At 26.8% G+C, this 23,707-nt stretch overlaps 1 protein-coding gene across 7 annotated transcripts in view; it reads left to right on the top strand.

Annotated features, from left to right (window-relative positions):
- The window catches only part of LOC122510889, a 300,548-nt gene that overhangs the window by 12,276 nt on the left and 264,565 nt on the right, over positions 1-23,707 (top strand). For 6 of the 7 annotated variants that reach the window (XR_006302471.1, XM_043625834.1, XM_043625832.1 and 3 more), the window contains exon 2: positions 1,932-2,093. Coding sequence is in view for 5 of the 7 variants with exons in the window: in XM_043625832.1 (XP_043481767.1) it covers positions 1,932-2,093 (162 nt within the window). In the remaining 2 variants the exon portion in view is untranslated. Of the gene's footprint in view, positions 1-1,931; positions 2,094-10,752; positions 11,538-18,439; positions 18,679-23,707 lie in introns of those variants that run through there. The other variant, XM_043625833.1, reaches the window with a different exon arrangement.

The raw sequence follows: 23,707 nt of genomic DNA on the forward strand, positions 1-23,707 counted from the left end.
TAGCTACTCAAAAATTGTAGGTGTATATTTTCGTTTGCTCGTAAAATTTCGTTACTCCTATTATGGCCTAGAACGTTAAACCGGAAGTTACGATGGTTCCAAGCGTAATTATCTACAGGTGAATCCACCCTTTATACGAGAGCGTTAGCAATTTATGCCGTGTATTAAAAATCATATTCCGCATTTGAAGAAGATATTTTATTTATTATTCTTTTTATTAATAATATTAACATCATCATTATTACTATTATTTTTATTATTATTATTATAAATTATTTTGGTACAGATTGTAGAGTACAATTATTTTTTCAATAATAAATAAACGATTGCAAAGTCTCTTATTTAATTTGACATATTTTTTACCGTTGATAAATTTTTCTTTTCCTTATCAGACAGGTTTTTTTCAATATTTTAGTCGAATATATATATTTACATATCTCGCTGAGACGAAAAACGAAATTGTGTAAAAAATTTATCGATGGCATACTTTCGTGCTTGGTAGTCAAGTATATTTGATAAAAATAAGAACACCTTTTAGGCTATGAGATTACTCCCCTGTGACTCATATATAATAAGATAGGGAAGTAGTTTTTACAAGTTATTTTCAACGATGATGAAAAGTAAATTTGATCAAGGAAATGTGTACGTTTCATTGATAAACACACCGGTGTATTTACAAAGCGAACAGAAACACGAGATTAAATATAAAGAAATCTGTGACATGTTTTTCATGTGCATTGAAAATTTATTTTTTGTATTTGATTTTTGAATATAAAAATGCAGAAAAATGCATAAAAATGCATAAAAATACATAAAAATACATAAAAATATATAAAAATGTATGTAGATATTTATAATGTAAGTATATGTGCTTAAATACACGTAATATAAGTACATGTGCGCGTAAAATCGTGTAATATAAGCATATGTGCATGAAAACTAGTAATATTATTGTATATGTGCATCAAATCTAGTAATATAATTCTATATGTGCATAAAATCTAGTGGTATAGTTGTATATGTGCATAAATACGTATAATATAAGTATATGTGCACAAACATACGCATAATATAAGTACATGTGCATAAATATACGCATAATATAGGTACATGTGCATAAACATACGCATAATATAAGTACATGTGCATAAATGTATGCATATTACATACGTATTTAAGCACATGTGCATAAATGTATGCATATTACATACGTATTTAAGCACATGTGCTTAATATCCTCGATTTTATGCGCATATTCTTATATTACACGTATTTATGCACATGTACAATTATTTTACCTGATTTTATGCACATATACTTATATTACACGTATTTTTGCACATAAAATCATTTTTGCGCACATATACATATATTACACTATTTTATGCGCAAAAATGCATGTAATATAAGTACATGTGCATAAAAAAACTCTAGATCTGTAAATCCACTTATATGAAAGTTGCATGTCGCTTCTTCGTTCATTAAGCGCATGTACACTTATAAGTGAATTTAATTTAATAATTATTATACTTTAATTTTAATAAGTGAATAAGTTCTTATATGTGAAACGTCATACTTAGAATAAGCGAGAGATTCACTTATTTATATAAGAGTACATACACTTATTAACCGAGAGAACGACTTGTAACACTTCACATGTGAAATTTCACATATTCGGATTTAGACTGTACTTGTGAATAAATAAGTACAAGTATATGTGAATAAATAAGTACGAATATATGTGTTGCAGTAAATACGAGTACATGTGCATAAATAAATATAACAAGAGCAGTAAATACTCCGCGGTGAAATGTACATATACCTAAACCAATTTTCAAAGATTAGTGAGGTGGAAGAATTTGATGATGATAAAAAAAAAATTTTTTTTGTGACGCAAAATTGAAATCGCTCTTTTAATATTTCTGTTTCAGCGAACAGACGACACCGTATCGCCATCTGCCGGGAACTCTTCGAGTCTCCCTGAACCACTCGCATAGTCACTCACAAAATCCAACCCTCAGACATGAGTTGCATGGCACACCACCCCCAGCGAACTACCCCGTCGGACAGCATGGTTGCGCTATTCACCCCAGGTAAGTTGAAGCGCAATTTCTCTCTTATCGACCGTTTCTACTCTTCCTGTGCATTTGCTCCCATTTTCACAACTTTACCTCTCGTACTTTCCGTTTTTATCCACATTGCTGGATATTTTATCCACCAAAGTGGGTAAAAACGGAAAGTATTAAAAAAACGGAAAGTCAATACTTTCTGTTGAGGAATCTATGTTGTGTCTCTGATGATGTACCTACCTAAAAAATAACGGATGCTAAAAAAATCAAAAGTGAACTGAAAGTAGGATTTACTTTTGCAGAGTTTTATTTCTGATGATGTAGTCAAAAATAACGGATGGTAAAATAGTCAAAAGTGTACTGAAAGTAGGATTTCTTTTTGAATAGTTGTGTTTCTGATGATGTACTTAAAAATAACGGATGCTACAGTCAAAAGTCGACTAAAAATAGAAATTATTTTTGTACAGTTGTATCTCTAAGGATGTACCTAAAAATAACGGATGTTAAAGTCAATAGTTGCGACTGAAAGTAGAATTTAATTTTGAAGCGTTTTGTTTCTGATGATGTAGTCGAAATTAACGGATGCTAAAATAGTCAAAAGTGAACTGAAAGTAGGATTTACTTTTGCAGAGTTTTGTTTCTGATGATGTAGTAAAAAATAACAGATGGTAAAAAAGTCACAAGCGAACTGAAAGTAGGATTTCTTTTTGAATTGTTGTATTTCTGATGATGTACTTAAAAATAACGGATGCTACAGTCAAAAGGGGACTAAAGTAATACTTACTTTTTGTAGGGTTCCATCTCTGATGATGTACTTAAAAATAACGGATGCTACAGTCAAAAGTAAACTGAAAATAATATTTACTTTTTGTAGGATTCCTTCTGTAAAAGATGGTCTAAAGTCAAAATTAAAGATGGTCAAAACTAAAGATGATCTAAACTAAAGATGGTCAGTACTAACGATTGTCAAAACTAAAGATGCTCTAAACTAAAGATGGTTTAAACTAAACATTGTCAAAACTAAAGATGATCTAAACTAAAGACGGTTTAATAATACAGATAGTCACATTAATCATAATCCGTAAAAATATTCATAAACACATGAATTAAACCCAAAAAAAAACAGTTCCCTTTATCCTTAAATATAAAGTGGGTTATTTGGGTCAAAGAAGTACGATAGATTTCTAGAAAAAAAAAGTTGTTATCTTTATCACAGCGAACCGGAATCTTTTCTGGGCTTGTGCGCTGTGCCGCGCCTTGGGGATGGGTAGGTGATATAAGGAGGGTGTCGCCACACTTTTTACGAGGGTGGATTTAGCTGAATTTATTATGTCTCGCTATGCCCGCATAGCAGAAGTAAGGACTGCTGCAGTAACACACACCTTATACCTCTATGCTCTGGTAGAGAGTCGTCGTCGTCGTCGTATTCAACTTGTTTTCACGACCCACCTCAATATCGCCTTTTCTTTACTGTATTTCCTTAGTCAAATATTACATACACGTCCAACGTTTTCTCTTTTCCTTTGTGCATATATTTACCGGTGCAAGGATCTATCAAAACTTTATTTATGACCTCTTGTAAAATTCAAATGGTCCCCCAACATCCTGAAGACACTTTCGAGTTTCCTATGAGTTTAGGGAAGTAGTTTTGGATCACCTAAGGTTTATTACGGATCGAACTATAGTTTTGATATTTAGCACTTTAAAGTAAACTAATATTATCTGCGTAAAAATGCATATAATAATGGGTGAATGAGGTAAATGTTGAACCTAGTAATCTAAATAGTACTTAGTAACCTAAACCTATCTATTATCTGAACCTAATATTATATTATCTAAAAATGCATATAATATTAGGTAATCGGGGTAATAATCGAATGTGGTAACCTAAATAGTGATTAGCAACCGAAACCTAATATTGTTAACCTAATATTGCCTAAAAGTGAATGAGAAAATATTGGTAGTGCTTCGATCATTTACGGATCATATTCGGATTTTCAAATACTTTGATCGGTTTTTGTTGAGTTTGGTATAAATCCGAACTGAATATAATAACGTGATATACAATTATGAAAGTAGAAATGAATCTGCCTAAGTGCATAAGTGGTGATTAGCAGAGGAGCATTAGAAGGAGTGCTAAATCATTCGGTATCTACTAGTCCGGTACATTAATTTTGTGATGCGTTTACACTTGCTCGGGTAATTCGCGAAATGGTCTGCACTCTGCTCATTGGAAAAAAGCAAATATTGCTTTAATCTTGGTTCTTTCATATTTACTCTCATTACTTAAAAGTATCATTACATAATGAACATTCTAGTTGATTAGACGAAATTTAGTGTACAGACAGTAATCTCGAGAACTTTATAGCTACAAGTTTCGAATTTGGTAAAATGGTTTTTGGTAAAATTTTCCTCTTTTGAAAAATAGAAGAAGCATCTATTGAAACATCTGTTTTTGATTGATGCAAAAAAAAATTAGGTTTTGTCAGAAATTTTTCCGACATGGGTCCCGACCTATAATGCTGAAAGCTAAAAAGCTGCTAAATCTCTTTTTCTTTAATATCAACGAGAGAAAATGTGAAGAAATGTGAAGAAATGTGAAGAAATGATGAGAAATATTGAATAAAAGAAATGTTTAAAAGATTGAAAGTTTTCGCGCAGAGTTATGGAGGGATGGTTCTTGTGCGGAGATGTCTCGAGTCTATAAATAACTTAGGTCCCGACCATACATCGTATGCTCGGGGCGTAACTTCCGCCACAACCCCTATCCAGTTCCGTATTTTCCTTGTGGCATACACTGGCGCACACCGCAGGGATGTATCCCCAGGATTATGCCAGAACTCTAACCCTGAAAAAGCGGTCTTCCCTCTGTGTATCGTGCGGGGAAGAAGGCACAGCGCAGTGTCCTTGGTCAGGAGCGAGTTTGTACCGAGAGAGAGAGAGAGACTTTATAGGCACTTCCTTCGCTATCGCACCACGGATTTATCGCTTTCACAACGTTATTTTCCCGCTCTCTTCTTCCTACCCTCGGTCTCTACTGTTTTACACCTTCTTTTCAGCACCTTAAAGTAGAAAACTTATAGGATGTTTCAAAATTTCGGTCATCGTGAATCTGTACTTCATTATCATAGTTTTTCTGATGATATCAAATTGAGACACAAAACGTAGTAAAATTGTTGCTCCTCGACAATTTTTTTCCAGTATTAGCCAATTTAAAGTAGAGGAAATTAAAAAAAAATAGCTATTAGTGGCTGAAATCTAAAAAAGTACCCAAATAGTAGCATAACTTTAAAAAATAGTAAATAGGTTTTAGAAGATGAGTGAAAACATTTAATCAAAACTTTCGATTAGAATAATAATTAGGAAGCTTGTTCTAAAAACAACAACAATAAAGAAGCTTAGAAAGCTTGTTCTCAGAGTTGGAATATGTTTGTGGAGAAAATGTTGGTCCAGAGTGTAAACGGTTATAAACAATTTAGCCGATTCTTTCTGCGGCACAACTACTCTCGTGATTCATAAACTTATGTATATGAATCTTTATTGCCAGGAAAGGATATTGCGATTCCACGGACTGCAATATTTTCCAGTTTATGAAGTCCCATAGCTTGACAAGAAAGACCTCGTAATGCGGCATACATACACATATAACCGAGACTTACGGGGAGATTTTACTTCCACTTTAATAGCTTTGTGTAAACAACCCCGCGTTAATGAAGAACCGAATCGGTTCGCTTTCATTAAAGCCGGATTCGAAGAAAAACCTCCGAACGAAATACTCTCTCTCTCTCTCTCTCTGAAACGAAAAACTGCTCGCAAATGCTAACAAAGTATAGTCTTTTTTTCTCTTTTTCCTTTGTTCAATACTATTTTACTTTTAGGATCTCAGATTGTTTTTTCGAGTGTATTTTTTTTTTAATTACTTTTTCTGCAAAGTGTGCATAATTTTCTAATATTACCGCATTGGTTGAATATTGGAATAGTTAATAATTAAATAATTAATATTCGTTGTGCTAAGTCCGAAAATGATGACAACAATGCAGTCATGTACTTATCTCACTTGGACACAAACAATATTTTTCCGTAAAAGAACTTTTAAAAGAGAGACTGATTTACGAGAAAAGCGAGCGTAAAGTTTTATGTCTCGTGGAAAAGCGAAATTTCCGTAAAAAAGTTCAATCGAGTGGAAAGGAAAGGAAAGGAAAGGTGAAATTTTTCTTGTCAATAGAGTTTCCAGCACCAGTTCTCTTTAACGTTCATACGTATACTGCGCACATAGAAAAGAAGCGAAATTGTATATACAATTTCAATAAAATTCAATTCATGCAACAATACTCGTTGCACTAACAGTAATGACCAGTGATGGTAACAATAATACTTCTTAAGAGTAGAAAAACCAAAATGGGGTCAAAATGTTAAAAACCTTGGTTATTTGGTGTGTTTCCAACTTGAATTCACAATTTATTCTTTTCCGAGTATTAAAATTTATTATTCTCGAAACTGGATAATCCATTTTCTTCTTAACAGAAGAATTAATGTTAACAGATAAGAATCCTCATTTCAAAAATTATTTGTAACTTATTACTATTACTATTACTATTACTACCACTATTACTATTACTATTACTATTCTTTTCGAAAATCATGATTTTAACATTTTTTTTACCAAAAAAAGGAATGAAGTACAAATTTTCCAACAGAAATCGGTAGATTTCTATCTACATAATATAAATCGATACGTTTACAGCAAAAAAAAAGAAATAAATAAATAAAAATGAAATTTCCATTCGAATTCCAAAGGGAAATTTCTACGTGATTCATGCAATTGACATTTTTATTGAATTTTTTTTTTTTATTACAGAATGTCACTTGAATTGTAATTTCGAGTTGTATGTATATTTTGATCGAAATAAAACTTTTTTGAGTTAACTTTAACTTTTAAAGAGAACTTTTTTTATGGGATAAAAATTTATGTTCATAAAGACAAGGATATTTTTGAGTTAAAGAAAAGTAATTTTTAGAAATTATTAAAGAAGGTTTTTAGACAACGTCGAATTAAATAAAGGACTTTATTTTCTATTTTTTCTTTTTTGTGCCTTAAAGTGATTCCTAGGGTTCTAAGGGGAGAATTGAAAGACGAAAACTTGAAGCTCTGTCTGGAGGAAGCATGAAACAGTTAAGTTTGCCTAGGTTGAATTCCCCGAAATGCATTCGGCAACATGGCAATATCTGGGAATGCAACCAAAAATATACATTTCTCTCTGTCACAATAGATAACCGAGCAAGCATCAGACCACTATTACCTGAAATACCGGAGGCATTCACAACAACAAACTACCAACGTACACTCTTCATAAATTACAAACCTCAAATAACTTCCGAAATACAATTCCGCCAACTTTTAATCATCACGAAAAGGAATGTAATAAAGCATCTCCAAACTCTGAGATTGGTGAATGTGTGTAAATGTTTGTGTGTTGGTACTCGATTCGTATTACAAAACAAGAGCTCTCCTCCGTTATTAGTTGCTAGACAAGATAGATGCCCCAGCAACGACCACCCTCTTGAGGACCAGAACTCTCTCTGTGGATATCGATAATGGCTTAATTAAGGCGCTTCGTACTCACATGAGCACACGAGTGTGTTGTGTCACGTGTCCCTCTATGCGCGAAAACACACACCCACACTTCATTTAGCAGAGTTTCTCTGACATTGAGTTTCAGTGCAATTACGAAATTGGAAAATGCAAAGGATTTGGGGAATTGTTTTCTACTTACATCCGCCTGCACGTGGAGCATTATCATTCGGGCTTTGCACTCGTCTACTAAAACCCTACACTTGCTTCGCACTCGCATCTATACTAAAACCTACTATTTACTACCTATTACTCTTTTTACGTTATGCTACTATTTGGGTACTTTTTTTAGACTTCAGCCACTAAAAGCTACTATTTCTATAGTTTTTTTCTTAGAATTTACTTTAAATTCGCTAATACTAGAAATCAAAAAACTTTTAAAAAATTATAGTCTCAAATTCTTTAAATTAAAACGATTCAATTATTATCGAAAAATATTCAATTATTTTCAATATCTACTATTTTCATAAAACTTCGCAAAAGAATTCAATTATTTAAAAAAAAAAATTAATAAAATTCGAATCTAAAATTATTTTCATAATTATAATAAAATTTCCACAGGAATTCAATTAATTTAGAATAGCATTATCAAAACAATTTCAAAAAAATCAATTATTTAAGAAAATTTCAATACAATTCTTCCCAATAATTCAATTCTTTAAAAAAAATAAAAAAATAAAAAAAAAAAAATTCATCGGAGGATTTCAATTACAGGAATTGCTCAAAAATTGAATTACATATTCTTAAAATTTGAATTTCAATTCCTCGAAAAAATCAATTATTAAAAAAACTTTTATACAATTCTTCACAATAATTCAAATACTTATTTCACTTATAATAACTTTTTTCATATTCAATTTTTAAAAAAAAAATTTTTTTTAATAAAATTCTAAACAAGAATTCAATTATTTTCATAAAATAATAAAAATCATCAAAGAATTTCAATTATTTTTAATAATATTTTAAATTAATTAATCGAAAAATTCAATTTTTTTTTACAAACACAATTTTTCACAAGAATTTAATTATTTACAATAAAATTTTCGAAAAAATTAGTTACTTAAAACAGTTAAAACAATGTTTATAAAATTCTTATGAAGAATTCAATTATTTTCAAACATAACAAAAATTATTCACATAAATTCAATTTTTGTTAAACATTTTAATAAAATTTTTCGCAATAATTCAATTCATAAATAAATAAATAAAATAAATAAATAATAAAATAATAGTCAGCAATTCAAAGATTTTTAATTATTTTAATAAAATTCGTAACAAGAACTCAATTATTTTTCTAAATAATAAAATGCTTTTTGAGATTTGAATTATTTTCAATACAATTTTACAGAAATTGCTCAAATTTAAAAAAATGATATTTTAATAAAAAATTGTTTTATTCTTAACAATTTAATTTCAATTCCTTGAAAAAATCAATTATTTACAAAAATATTAGAATTTTCCACAGGCATTCATTTATATTTTAAATTTTAATAAAATTCTTCGAAAGAAATAAATTATTTTAAATGCAATTTTAATTACCATTTTTAAAAAAAATTCCATTATTCTTTTAGATTTTAATAACATTCTTCGAAAGAATTCAATTATGACGATATGCCAAAAAAATTATTCTCGAAAATTCAATTATTTTCAGGCATTTTAATAAAATTCTTTGCAAAATTCAATTATTTTTATAAATAACAATATTCATCGCAAATATTCAATTATTTTTAAAAGTAATGGATTTCTTCTTTGAAATTAAATTATTTAAAAAAAATTCTAATAAGATCGTTCGCAAAAATTCAATTATTTTTACAAATTACTTTTTTCACATAAGAATTCAATTATTTAAAATAAAATTTCCATAATATTTATTATATTTCGAAAAAATGAATTATTTAAAACAATGTTTATAAAATTCTTACAAATAATATTCAATTATTTTCATAAATAATAAAATTCATCGCACGATTTCAATTATTTATTTATTTTCAATACAATTTTACAGGAATTGCTCAAAAAATGTAATTATTCTAAAAAATTTAATTTTAATTCTTCAAAAAAATCAATTATTTAAAAAAATGTTTTTTTTTAAAAATTCTTTGAATGAATTTAATTATTTACAAAAATATTTAGAATTTTTTCACAAGAATTCAATTATTCTCAAATATTTTAATAAAATTGATCAAAAGTAAACAATTATTTTAAATACAATTTTAATTCAATTTTTTTAGAAATAATTCAATTATTCTTTTAAATTTCAATAAAATTCTTCCTAAGAATTCAATTATTTATATAAATAATTCTTCGAAAAAATTCAATTATTAAAGATAATTAACAAAATTATTCCCGAAAATTCAATTATTTTGAGGCATTTTAATAAATTTTTTTGCAAAATTCAATTATTTTGATGAATAAAAATATTCATCACAAGAATTCAATTATTTTTAAAAATAATAACATTTTTACTTGAAAATTCAATTTTTTTCAAAAATTCTAATAAAACCGCTCGCAATAATTCAATGATTTTCATAAATAATAAAATGCTTTTTAGGAATTCAATTATTTTCATAAAATTTAACAAAATAGCACACAGACGTTCAATTATTGTCAAAAATTTTAATTGAATATTATTTTTAATATCTACTACGTTCATAAAATTTCCCAATAGAATTCAATTATTTAAATATTTTTTTTGTAAAAATTTTCGTAATATTTCAATTCTTTTTATGAATAATCAAATTTTTTTTAGGAATTCAATTATTTAAATGAGAATTTGCGAAAAATTTGTCTAAAGAAATCAATTTTATTCAAAATTTTTTTTTAAATTCTTCGTTAGAATTAAATTATTTTTATAAATATATTTAAATTCGTTCATGAATAATAAAATTCGCTGCAGGAATTCAATTTATTAGTAGGATAAGAAAAAAGTAAATATTTTTCATGAAAAGTAGGAAAATAAAAAGTCTGTAGGCAAATTTCCCAAAATTCCCTAAGCAAAAAAAAAAAAAAAAAAAAAAAAAAAAAAAAAAAAAAAAAAAAAAAAAAAATTGTTTGAATCAAATAAACCGTTTTTTTAGTAAACAAAAAAAGTGGAAAAGAATGGAAAATAGTAAAAATATTGTCCGATTTTTTTTTCTATCCCTAGAGATAACACAGCAACACGAAAATGCGCATCTTTATTATCAGTACAACGTCCCGGGTGCTGATCTTCCTTTTCTTTCTTCAACCCCTTTCGGGGTTGTGTGTGCGCGCCCAGTGCCGTAGTTTCTGGTGGTCACTCTCTCGACACTTCGCAAACCCCCGTTGAATAATGAAATACTTTTGAACCCCCTTTTTTTCTAATAATACGCAATATTTTTTTTTTTTTTATTCTCTAGAGCAACGACTTGATTTAGATTAGTTGCGAATGGGAAAGAAAGGGGTGGGGCAAAGAGTGAAGGGGGGTGATAACAGGGCTGTAAAAAGACGCGGGCTCCTGGGAGTTGATAACACGCGCGGTAGGCATTGGCCGCACGGGTTGGGTTGGATGCGCGAAAGCACGAGAGAAAGACGCGGTTGGTACCATATATACCAGACGACGGGTGCCGGTTGAGCCTCCGGGGGTGGGGGACTTCCGGGGGTGAAAGTCGCAAGGCAGTCGTGCCCTCGCCGCGCTACGGGGTGGCCAATGTATTGAGTTCGCTTTATAATCGCCCGGCGAGAATTTTTATTTTTAAATTCACGCCCGTTTTTCGAGAGCCGGTTAAAAGCTTTTAAAGTTCGCCCCCACCACGTCTTTGATATGTTTTTTTTGGTGAAAAATAAAAAAAAATCTTTGAGGTACTACTAATAATTTAGTAGGTACCCTACTGGGCATAGTTGACAATTCGAAACTGTTCTTCTTCTTTCTCTTCATTTTTGTTCATTAAACATCATTTCGCAAACAACCTTTTGTGTTCAATTAAAAAAAAAAAAAAAAAAAACATTCTAGTGTTTAACATTTAACGCTTTATTCTTTTTTGGAATTTCAATTGAGGCTTCTTCTTCTTCTTCTTCTTCTTCTTTCTCTTCATTTTTGTCCATTAAAGATAATTCGACAAACAACCTTTTGTGTTAAATTAAAAAAAAAAAAATCTAGCGTTTAACATTAAACGCTTTTTTCTTTTTGGGGATTTTAAATGAGGCTTTTTTTTCTTCTTTCTTTGTATTTTTGTCCATTAAAGATAATTTCGTAAACAGCCTTTTGTGTAAAATTAAAAAAAAAAAAAAAAAAAAAAAAAAAAATCTGGCATTCAAAAAATAACGTTTTTTTCCTTTTTGGGGGTTTTAATTGAGGCGTTAGAATAGTTTAATCCAAATTGTATTGTTTAACAAGTCTTTTTTTGTTAAAAAAAATGTTCTGGCACTTGAAAAATAACGCTTCTTCCTCTTTAGCGATTTTAATTACGGCATTAGAAAAGTTTTTTCTAAATTTTGTTGTTTTACAACCTTTTGTCTTAGGGAAAAAAATTCTTGTAGCCTTTTGTGTTATAATAAAAAAGGAAAAAAATAACACTTATTTCTTTTTGGGCATCGAGGCATTAGAAATTTTTTTTTTTTTTTTTGTAAAAATTAATTTGAGAGAAAAAACGAATCAAAACATTGCTTTCCAATGTTTCGCTTCCTTTTTTCCCTCCAATTAATATTCTTTCAAAAACTGTAGTTTATAGCATTTTGTATTAAATTAAAAAAAAAAAAAAAAAAAAAAAATTCTGGCGTTTAAAAATAACGTTGCTTTTCTGCTCGTCGGGGATTTTAATTGAGGCATTAGAAAAGTTTAATCTAAATTTTGTTGTTCTAAAAGAAGGAGTGATAAAAAAGAAGTGATAAAAAGTGAATTTACCCGAAAGTTTAGATATTTATCTCTCCGGAGAAGTTGCTGGGTGCGCTCTATGCCATAAAAACTCGAGTTCCTCTTCTCTTCTCTTTGCTGTTTTTCGATAAAAACCGTTCCTGACCTCCGACGATTAACCGCGTTTTCCACAGGTCATTGTCGTTTTGAAGTGACCGCGAAAAAATTGTTAGCTACATCTCAGGGGAAATAATGCCTCTGACAATGTGTCCTGGGAAATAAAGGGGAATAAAGGAAAATCATAGTTTTGAAAACATAAAGGGGGAATTTTTCAGGAAAATTGGAAACAAAAAGGGAAAAAGTGGGAGAAAAGTAGTAAAAAAAAAAATTGCACAAAGAATTCAAAAAGTAAAAAAAAAATTTTTGCTGTGATCAAGTGAGGGGAAACTAGTAGAAAACTAGGAAAAGTAATAAAAAAATACTAGGAAAAGTAGCAAAAAGTAAACTAAGAAAAAAATTAAAATTTAAACTAAGAAAAATAGTAAAAAAATGCAAGAAAAAGCAAGAAAAATAGTAAAAAAAACTTCAGGAAAAATAAAAAAAAAATAAAGAAGAAAATGTTGTCGCGATCAAGTGGAGGAAAAGAAGTAAAACATTAGGAAAAGTAGTAAAAAAAAACTAGAAAAAGTAGCAAAAAATAAACTGTAAAAAAAGCCAAATTAAAAAAAAAAAAAAAAAAAAAAAAAAAAATGTTACCGTGATCAAGTGGGGAAAAAGTAGTAGAAAACTAGGAAAAATAGTAAAGAAAAATACTAGGAAGAGTAGGAAAAAGTAAACTACAGGAAAAATAGCACAAAAAAAAAAAGTTGCAGCGAACAAAAATATTGCCTTATGAAAGTACGAATATAAGTATGTATTTAAGGAGAAAAGTTTTGTTACAGTTGCTTCAGTACAATGTAGAGAATAGTCTTATAATTTAATTTCCCCTTAACCTAAAAGCGTTAAAACTTTTACTCACTCTTTCAATCCTAAAATATTCAAATATTTATATTCTCGTTGCTTTTGTCTAAATTCAAATTTTCATAGCAACCTTTTTTTTCAAAGGAAAAGTTTCATTGAATTTTAAAGGACGCGTCTAGATATGGAAAGTTTTGTGACAAAAAAAAAGAAAATGTTTTTCCGATTAAACAATTCTATTTTGAATTCCATTTTTTAAAGTGAAAAAAAAAATCAATTTGTTTGTAAATCTAAAAGAAAAGTTTTTTTAATTACTGAAAGAATTTTCTTTTTCAAGTAGAGAAAATTTTTTTAATCCAAAAATAAGTGTCCAATCAAAAAAATATGTTTGATTTAAATTTGAATTTTTTTTAATTAGTCAATTTTGAGAAGATTTAAACTTAATTTTTTTTAAATTGAAATTCTGAGAAGTTTTGTTTAAAATTCTGGAAAAAATCGGGTATTTTTAACTATTCAATTCCATTGTTTTAAAATAATTAAATTATTGTTTATAGGTAATTAAAATTTTTTTTAAAGAATTGAATTCTTGTGAAGAATTTTATAAAAAATTTTTTGAAATAATTGAATTTCCGTGAAAAGATTTATTATTTGTAAAAATAATTGAATTCTTGCCAAGAATTTTACATAAATTATTATAAATAATTGATTTTTTTCGAAAAATTCTATGAAAATTGTATTTTAAATAATTGAATTCCAGTAAAAACTGTATTATTTATGATTAATTGAAGTTCTTTAAAACTAATTCAAATTTTTTTTAAATAATTCAAATTTTCTAAAATTCTTTCAAAATTAATGAGTTTGAAGAGTTTAATTAAAATTTTGGAGAATAATTTAAATTTTCCAAAATTCTATTTAAAATAATTGAATTCTTGCCAAGAATTTTCCAAAAATTATTTTAAATAATTGATTTTTTTCAAAAAATTCTACGAAAATTGTATTTTAAATAATTAAAATCCAAAGAAAACTTTATTATAAGATCATTGAGGTTCTTTAAAAGTAATTGCAATTTTTTTTTAATAATTCAAATTTTTAATTATGAAAATAATTAAAATTTTCGAAAATTCCATTAAAAATAATTGAATTTCTTTAAAAGTAATTGGAATTTTTGTTAAAATAATTCAATTTTCAAAAAATTCTATGAAAATTGTATATTAAATAATTAAATTCCAATGAAAATTTTATTATTTATGATAATTGAATTTCTTTAAAAGTAATTGCAATTTTTTTAAATAATTGAAAATTTTCTTAAAATAATTCAATTTTTCTAGAATTCTATTAAAAATAATTGAAAACCTTTAAAAAAAATTGAAATTTTTGTTAAAAAAAATTCAATTTTTTATAAAATTCTTTTAAAATTAACGAGTTTTAAGACATTTATTGAAATTGGAAATAATTGAAATTTTCTAAAAGTCTATTTAAAATAATTGAATTTTCATAAAGTATTTTAATGAAATTGTTGAAAATAATCGAGGAAACTTTGACATGTAAATTTTTTGAATCGTTTCATTTCTATTTTTTAATGGTAATTGAATTTTTTTTTTTGAATAAATAATTGAAATTTCTTGAAATAATTCAATTTTCAAAAAATTCCATTATGAAAATAACTGAAAATCTTTAGAAGTAATTTAATTTTGTCTTAAAATAATTTAATTTTTATAAAAATTCTTCTAAAATTAACGAGTTTTAAGAATTTAATTGAAATTTTAAAAAATAATTGAATTTTCATAATGAATTTTATTGAAATTCTTGAAAATAAATGAGGAAACTTTGACCTGTGAATTTTTTTAAATCGTTTCAATTCTATTTTTTAATGGTAATTGAATTGTTTTTAAATAAATAATTGAAATTTCTTGAAATAATTTAATTTTCCAAAAATTCTATTACGAAAATAATTGAAAATCTTTAAAAATAATTTAATTTTGTGTTAAAATAATTCAATTTTTATAAAAATTCTTTTAAAATTAACGAGTTTTAAGAATTTAATTGAAATTTTAAAAAATAATTGAATTTTTCTAAAATTCTATTAAAAATAATTGAATTTTCATAATGAATTTTATTGAAATTGTTGAAAATAATTGAGGAAAGTTTTACATTTAAATTTTTTGAATCGTTTTAATTCTATTTTTTTAAAGGTAATTGAATTTTTATGAATAAATAATTGAAATTTCTTGAAATAATTCAATTTTCCAAAAATTCTATTAAAAATACTTGAAAATCTTTAACAAGTTTTAAGACTTTTATTGAAATTGAAAATAATTGAAATTTCCAAAAAATTCTATTTAAAGTAATTGAATTTTCACGAAGAATTTTATCGAAGTTTTTGAAAATAGTTGAGGTAGGTTAGTGACAGTCATTTATTTTGTTGGGCTGATTTTAATTAAATATTTTTTTTTTTTGGTTCTAAATATTATAAATATTTTACTAATTGAACTTTCATTAAATATTTTTTTTTCTCATAGAGTTGAGGGAAAAAATCAAAATCAGGGAGAAATAGAAATTTTTTCTGGCAACACTAATATAGTTTTTTATGCAAAAAAAAAAATGATACTAATCATAAAATGCACAAAATGAAAAAATGAAAAAAATTTTCTTTAATGCTTGAACCGAAAATAATAAAGAAATTGTTTTAAAAATACTCTTTTTATGATTAGAATTTTAAATATAGTCAACTTTTATAGATTTCCAAGTATTTTCAAATATTAGAAATTTTTTTATTTATGGTAGGAAATTGAAAAATTTATGGATTCACAATTTTTCTTCGCTCGTTGAAAATATAATGTTGAACGTCATTGGAATTTTTATTTTTCGCTTTTTTTTTATTATGAAATTAATAAAATCGAAGTCTTTGAATCAGTAATGTCCGGGAAATTGACTTTGGCTAAAGTTACATTCTCTTTCTCTCTCATGTCGAAAATGCAAAATGTGTCCGCGTTTGCAAAGCAAATAAATGCTAATTTGTGTATGCAAGGAACGTGCGCACCCTTCATTTGTGTCAACGCGTTGCACTAAACTGGAGAATCAAAGTGACAGGATCGTGAAACCCTAGATTGAATAATTATCGCCGCAGCAAAAGAGAAAGGGCGTTTCGCGAATTCGATAGAGAGAAAAATGCCTAGAAAAGAATTGGAGAAAATTGCATTTCAACACTACTGACACAAAGGGGGAATAAAAAGTTCTATTTCGTGTGTGTCTTTCAAAAGCTCAAATCAATATATTATTATTTTTCTTTGAGAATTTTTTTTCGCTTTTGATTTTTGTGGAAAAAAATTATTTTTTTAAACTACCCAATGGGAAATGCCAGTGTAGTGCCGATGTTCACCACTGGCTTAGTACTCAGACGATTGTTCGGCGTAGTCTAGCCGAGCCTCGACAATTAGTGCTGGCGCAGTACAGAATTTTTGTTTCGCCAAAGCTTAGACAAGCCACGGCGGCAAGTGCTGGCTGAGTATAGAAAAATTGTTCACAACGCTCTTTGCCAACATTGCTTTTTTGACATAAACTTGAAAAAAATTATAAAAAAAGTTTATAAATGTTTATAAATATAAATTTATTGAAAAAAATTAATATTTTACTTTTAAGTTGTTCATTTTTTATTCTTATTAAATTTAATAATAACAATTTAACACAATTGTCTAACTTTGTAAATAATACATTATTTAAACAAATTAAAATTATAAACAAAATTTAAACTTTAATCTCAATAATAATTTGGTTCCTATTAAAATACTATTATACTTCTTACTATGAATAAAGTAATTTAATTTAATTATTAAAAATTTAGTTTAATTTATTATTTCTAACGTATCCCTATTTTTTTCTCATCTTTGACTCAATAATTGTATGTCTGAATGATACTGAGATATTACTACTTTTCTGTACACATGTGTCGTTAGCATAGTGGTTAGAGCGTTAGTCTGTTACTCCGTAGGTCGTAGGTTCGATTCCCCTCGTCAGCAATTTTGTTTATTTTCATAGGTTTGCGATATTTCTAGATTCCAATCGTTAGGTACTAAAATATGAAAATGTAATGCACACTTACTGTAATTGTTTATTATTTAATTTTTAAATGTTATAAACAATTTTTTTCTACTTCATTTACTATATCCATTGTTAGTCTCCATCTTTAATACAATTTCTTTAAGAAGAGAAATATTTTATGAATAATAACTATTTATTAATATTATTTGCCATTTTGTTGTTAAATTATTTATAATTATGAATTTACGACTAATTAATAACAATACGGCATTTATTGCGGCAATATTCTCAGCCAGCACTGGTCCAGTGCTGCGCCAGCGCTGTCTGGCAGCACTGACAGACAGTACTTCGGCAGCGCCAGACGGCGTTATCATCCCAGTGCCATGCCAGTGCTGGCTCTCAGCCTTGCCGCCAGTGCTGCCAGTGCTGGCGCAGTACTACGCCAGTTGTAAATTTCCCATTGGGTAGTTTGAAATTTTGTATTTTCTTTTTTGGTCTTTGTAAAAAGGAGAAGAGTTATTTTTTGAAACTTGTTTGAAATTTTGTTTTTCCTTTTTTGTTTTTGTAGAAAAGAATTATTTTTTGAAACTAGTTCGAAATTTTCTTTTTGGTTTTTCCAAAAAAAGAGTTTTTTTGAAACTTGTTTGAAATTTTCTTTTCCTTTTTGGTTTTTGTAAAAAAGAAAAGAGTTATTTTTTTAAACATGTTTGAAATTTTGTTTTTCCTTTTTGGTTTTTGTAAAAAGGAAAAGAGTTATTTTTTGAAACTTGTTTGAAATTTTATTTTTCCTTTTTGGTTTTTTGTAGAAAAGAATTATTTTTTTAAACTTGTTTTAAAATTTTGATTTTCCTTTTCGGTTTTTGTAAAAAATGAGCTATTTATTGAAACTTTTTGGAAATTTTTTAATTTTAAAAAGAATTTTTTTTTACACAGGAGTAGTAGTAATAAAAAATAATGGGTATGTTAATACTTATTCTATTGGATAACTATCGTACTGAGATAATTAGACATTATATTATTAATAACAAAAATGGATGTAAACAAAAAATAAAAATGTGAACGTCGCGGACTTGTGTGGCTATTTTTTTTTTGGTGACGAGTGTTTGTGCTCTTCAAGATTCCTGCAAATATTCGACAGTCATGTTTACGTGCCTCTGGAATTTTTTCGATTGGTAAGAAACTCGTGAAACTTTGCTAAATTATTTTTTATTTTTTTATTTCCATGATTAAATTATTATTTTTTTCACTTTTTTATTCTTTTATTAAATTATTATTTTTCTTCAAAGAATTTAATTTTTCTGCTATTGTTTTTTCACTAAAGTATTTTTTTTCTAAATTACAAAAAATTATCAAAATTTTTATTAAATAATTGCAGTGTTTAGAGAAAATTTACTAAAATAGTAGATATTGAAAATAATTCAGTTCCGAAAAATAGTTTAAATTAATTGAATCGTATAAAAGAATTAAAATGCTATTGTATATTAAGATAATTGAATTTTGGTTAATAAGTAATTGAAATTTTTTGAAATAATTGAATTCTTGTAAAGTATTTTATTAAAATTTTCTTAAATAATTGAATTCCCTTGAAAGTATGTATTATTTGTAAAAATAATTTAATTCTTGACAAGAATTTTGCATAAATTATTATAAATAATTGATTTTTTCGAAAAATTCTATGAAAATTGTATTTTAAATAATTGAATTCAGTTTGAAGAATTGAAATTTTTTAAAATAATTGAAATTTCCCCAAATTCTATTTAAAATAATTGAATTTTTATAAAAATGTCATTGAAATTGTTAAAAAAATCGAGGGAAGTTTATATGAATAAATAATTGAACTTTCCAGAAATAATTGAAATTTCCGAAAAATTCCATTGCAAATAATTGAAATCTTTAAAAGTATTTTATCGAAATTCTTGAAAATAATCGAAAAAACTTTGACATGTTAATTTTTGGAATAATTTCAGTTACATTTTTTAAGGTAAATGAATTTTTATGAATAAATAATTGAACTTTCTTGAAATAATTCAATTTTCTCTAAAATTTTTGATTAAAAAAAATTTGAAATTGTTAAAGTAATTGAAATTTTTTGAAATGATTCACTTTTTTTTTTATAAAATTCTACTAAAATTAATAAGTTTTTTTAAAAGAATTTTAATGGAATTTTTAAATTATGAAAGTAATTGAAATTTTCCAAAATTCTATTAAAAATAATTGAATTTTCAGGAAGAATTTTATCGAGATTTTTGAAAATGACCGATGGGAAGTTTGACATACAAATTTTTTGAATCGTTTCAATTCTATTTCTTTTTAAATAATTGAATTTTTATGAAAAAATAATTATACTTTGCTTGAAATAAATAAATTTTTCAAAAATTTTATTAAAAATACTTGAAAATCTTTCAAAGTAATTGAATTTTCTGTTAAAATAATTCAATTTTTATAAAATTCTTCTATAATTAACGAGTTTTAAATTTTTTTTGAAATTTTAAAAAATAATTGAATTTTTATGAATAAATAATTGAAATTTCTTAAAATAATTCAATTTTTCTAGAATTCTATTAAAAATAATTGAAAATCTCTAAAAGTAATTGAAATTTTTGTTAAAAAAATTCAATTTTTATAAAAATTCTTTTAAAATTAACGATTTATAGGAACTTTATTGACATTTTCTAAAATTCTATTCAAAATAATTGAATTTTAACAAAGAATTTTATTAAAATTGTTGAAAATAATTGTAAAAAGTTTGACATTTAAATTTTTTGAATCGTTTCAATTTTATTTTTTAAAGGTTATTAAATTTTTATTAATAAATAATTGAAATTTCTTGAAATATTTCAATTTTTCAAAAATTCTATTAAAAATAATTGAAAATCTTAAAAAGTAATTGGAATTTTTGTTAAAATAATCAAATTTTTATGAAAATTCTTGTAAAATTAACGAGTTATAAGAATTTTATTGAAATTGAAAATAATTGAAATTTTCTAAAATAATTGAGGAAAGTTTGACATTTAAATTTTTTGAATCGTTTCAATTCTATTTTTTTAAAGATAATTGAATTTTTATTAAAAAAAATAGTTGAACTTTCTTTAAATAATTCAATTTTCTAAAAATTCTATTAAAAATATTTGAAAATCTTAAAAAGTAATTGAAATTTTTGTTAAAATAATTCAATTTTTATAAAAATTCTCGTAAAATTAACGAGTTGTAAGAATTTTATAGAAATTGAAAATAATTGAGGAAAGTTTGACATTTAAATTTTTTGAATCGTTTCAATTCTATTTTTTTTTTGAAGATAATTAAATTTTTATTAAAAAAAAATAGTTGAACTTTCTTTAAATAATTCAATTTTCTAAAAATTCTATTAAAAATATTTGAAAATCTTAAAAAGTAATTGAAATTTTTGTTAAAATATTTCAATTTTTATAAAAATTCTTTTAAAATTATCAAGTTTTAAGAATTTTATTAAAATTACAAAAAAATTATCAAAATTTTAAGAATTTTATTAAAATAACAAAAAATTATCAAATTTTTTTTTTAAATAATGGAAAAGTCTTTAGAGAAATTTTACTAAAATAGTAGATATTGAAAATAATTGAATTTCGAAAAATGGTTTAAATTCATTGAATCGTATGAAAGAATTAAAATTTTCGAAAATAATTGAAATGCTTTGGAAATTTTATTATTTAAATTATTATTTAATTTAAATCAATAATAATTATAATATAATAAAATTAAAGTATTTAAAAAATAAAAAATAAAATAAAATTAGATGTTAAATAATAATTTAAACGTAAATTAAGGTTGGCTGTTGGTTTTGAACTTGAAATTATTTTTGTATTAAGAATAAGCTTTCTCGCAGTGTGCATAATAATGCAATGAACGTTGTGGAATTGACATCATCATTATCATAATAAATTTCAGCAGAAGTAGTGAGTAAATATTTTAAGCAAAAGAAGCACTTTGTTCTTGCAAAACTGCAGTTTTCCTTAAGCAGAGATTATTAAGAGGGAATACTTGTAGAGAGAGAGGAAAAGGCTGAGAAAAAAAAGCCCTCAAGGGCTCATGCGGTCAAGTGGAAAAATTAGTGCCCTGAATCTTAAGAGGTCATTTCCCTTTACCACAATTTCTTTCTCATTAAATAATAATGTTAATGCGTTTTTTTTATTCAGAAGCCAAGTCATTATTTTTTTTCTTCTCTTTAGGTTCAGTATTATTAATCATAGTTTGAAGCAAATGAGAACAATTAACAAGCTTTTCTCCAAGTGTTTATTGTACTGCTTCGACAAACTAAAAATAATTCTTACACTCATAAAAATCCCCAACTTTACCAGTCGGGGATATTTTTATTAAAAGTACTGGAAAGAAATTAAATTTTCAGAATAGGAAATATTGAAAACTATTTCTTTAAAATTCTTCTTCATTTTCCCTTTTCATTAATTTAAAATTCCAGATTCGCTTTTGTTGTCTTGACAAAAGTTTAATCTACATAAAATATTTGATATCCTCGCATTTGTATCTGATTCATCTCTCTCTCTCGCTCGCTCTCTCTCTCTTCATGATTGTAGCATAACTAAATTCCATTTGAAACGATTCCCAATGCGCGCCGCTTACTCGAGACGAAACATTCCTCGCAAACATTGATGTAGCGAGGACCATTACTCTCGACGGTAATTGAAATCGAAATATCGAGCGTACCATATGCAGAGGCATTTTTGTGCACAAATTTTGCCCGGAAGCCCGTGAGAAAGCATTCTGTTATCCGGCGTCTGTTACACCATCTGGAAAACTGGATTTTCTTTCGCACAAACACAATTCCACAATCAAAGGAATTTTGTATTTGGATGTATGAATCTACACTATTTTTTTTTTCTTTTTTTAATAAGCTGACAAATATTTCCGCATCAGTTTCTCTTTATTCAAATATTTCGCAAAACGATGAAGCGGGGATTTTAATAAACAAGAAAAACAATTGCGATTCGAATTTGATTTTAGAAACAAAGTTTCAGCTTTTTTTTATTTGCGAATATTATTAAAAATGCTCCGATAGAATTGAATTATTGTCAAAAAAATTTAATACTATTTAGCACAGAAATTCAATTATTTTAACCCTCTGCTGATGCTAACTTATCCCCACTCTATAGCCAAAGAACGTAACTCCCATAGTCCCCACCAGGCGTCCAGAATGACGATTTTTGACGATAACGGTCGTTAGCATCAGCAGAGAGTTAAAAAAGTTTTATTAAAATTCGTGGCTAGAATCCTAGAATTCAATTATTTTTAAAAATTGTATTAAAATTCGTCGATATAATTCAATTGTTTAATGAAATTTTGATAAAATTCTTTATTGAGTGAGACACATGGAAAGAAATTCGTAATATTTCGAAATTGAAAATCGAGTTGAAAAAGGAGAGAGAGAGAGAGAGAGAGAGTTGTTTGGATGTATTTTCTATATATTGTGTGATAGTTAGTGATATTTATTATTATGATGTTGGTGGAGTATAATCGCGTGAATGGAAAACATTTGTTTGAAGAAGGGCAATGTTGCGCGATAAATTTCAATTGTACGGGAGCCTTGCCCGGGCGCTCCGTGACAGTGGAGAGAAAAGCCTTCTCTTGTATATTCCGTGGCCCTTGGGGGCAGGAGTGAAATTTCATAACAGAGCTTTACCATAGCAAAAACAAAAGACTTCCAACTGCTTCTGCCTCATTCTCAGTCCCACTCTCGCGAAAACCGTCATCAACTTTTGGGATCTCTCTCCTCTCTCTCTACTCTCTCCCTGGGGCACATGCCACTTTCAGTACCGTCCCTATATTTCTCTTAGCATTATTAATTTCTTTAGCCGACACCCTCAGAGCTCTTCTCGAATCTACTCCATTTCCTATTTTCATTTCCTCTCTTTCTCTCTCTCTCTCTCTCTTTCTCTTTTTCTCTCTTTTCTCTTTCCAAAGTATAAAATTGTAACAAAGTCTTGATAGAAAAAAAATCTTTAATTTCCGCACATTTTTGCCATTCTTAATTCTCAGGGCTCGAAGCAGTGAAAGTATTTAAAAATACGGACTTAAAGGACCAAAAATTAAAAATTATGGATCAACTGACAAAAATAGAATCAGTCCGAATCAAATAAGAGAAAATTTTATACTTAAAACTAGAAATTCAATTTTCCATAGTTCTATAAAACATGAAGAAATCGATAACTC

Source organism: Leptopilina heterotoma, unplaced genomic scaffold (genome assembly GCF_015476425.1).
Source record: "Leptopilina heterotoma isolate Lh14 unplaced genomic scaffold, ASM1547642v1 Lhet_77, whole genome shotgun sequence".
Taxonomy (NCBI): Eukaryota; Metazoa; Arthropoda; class Insecta; order Hymenoptera; family Figitidae; genus Leptopilina; species Leptopilina heterotoma.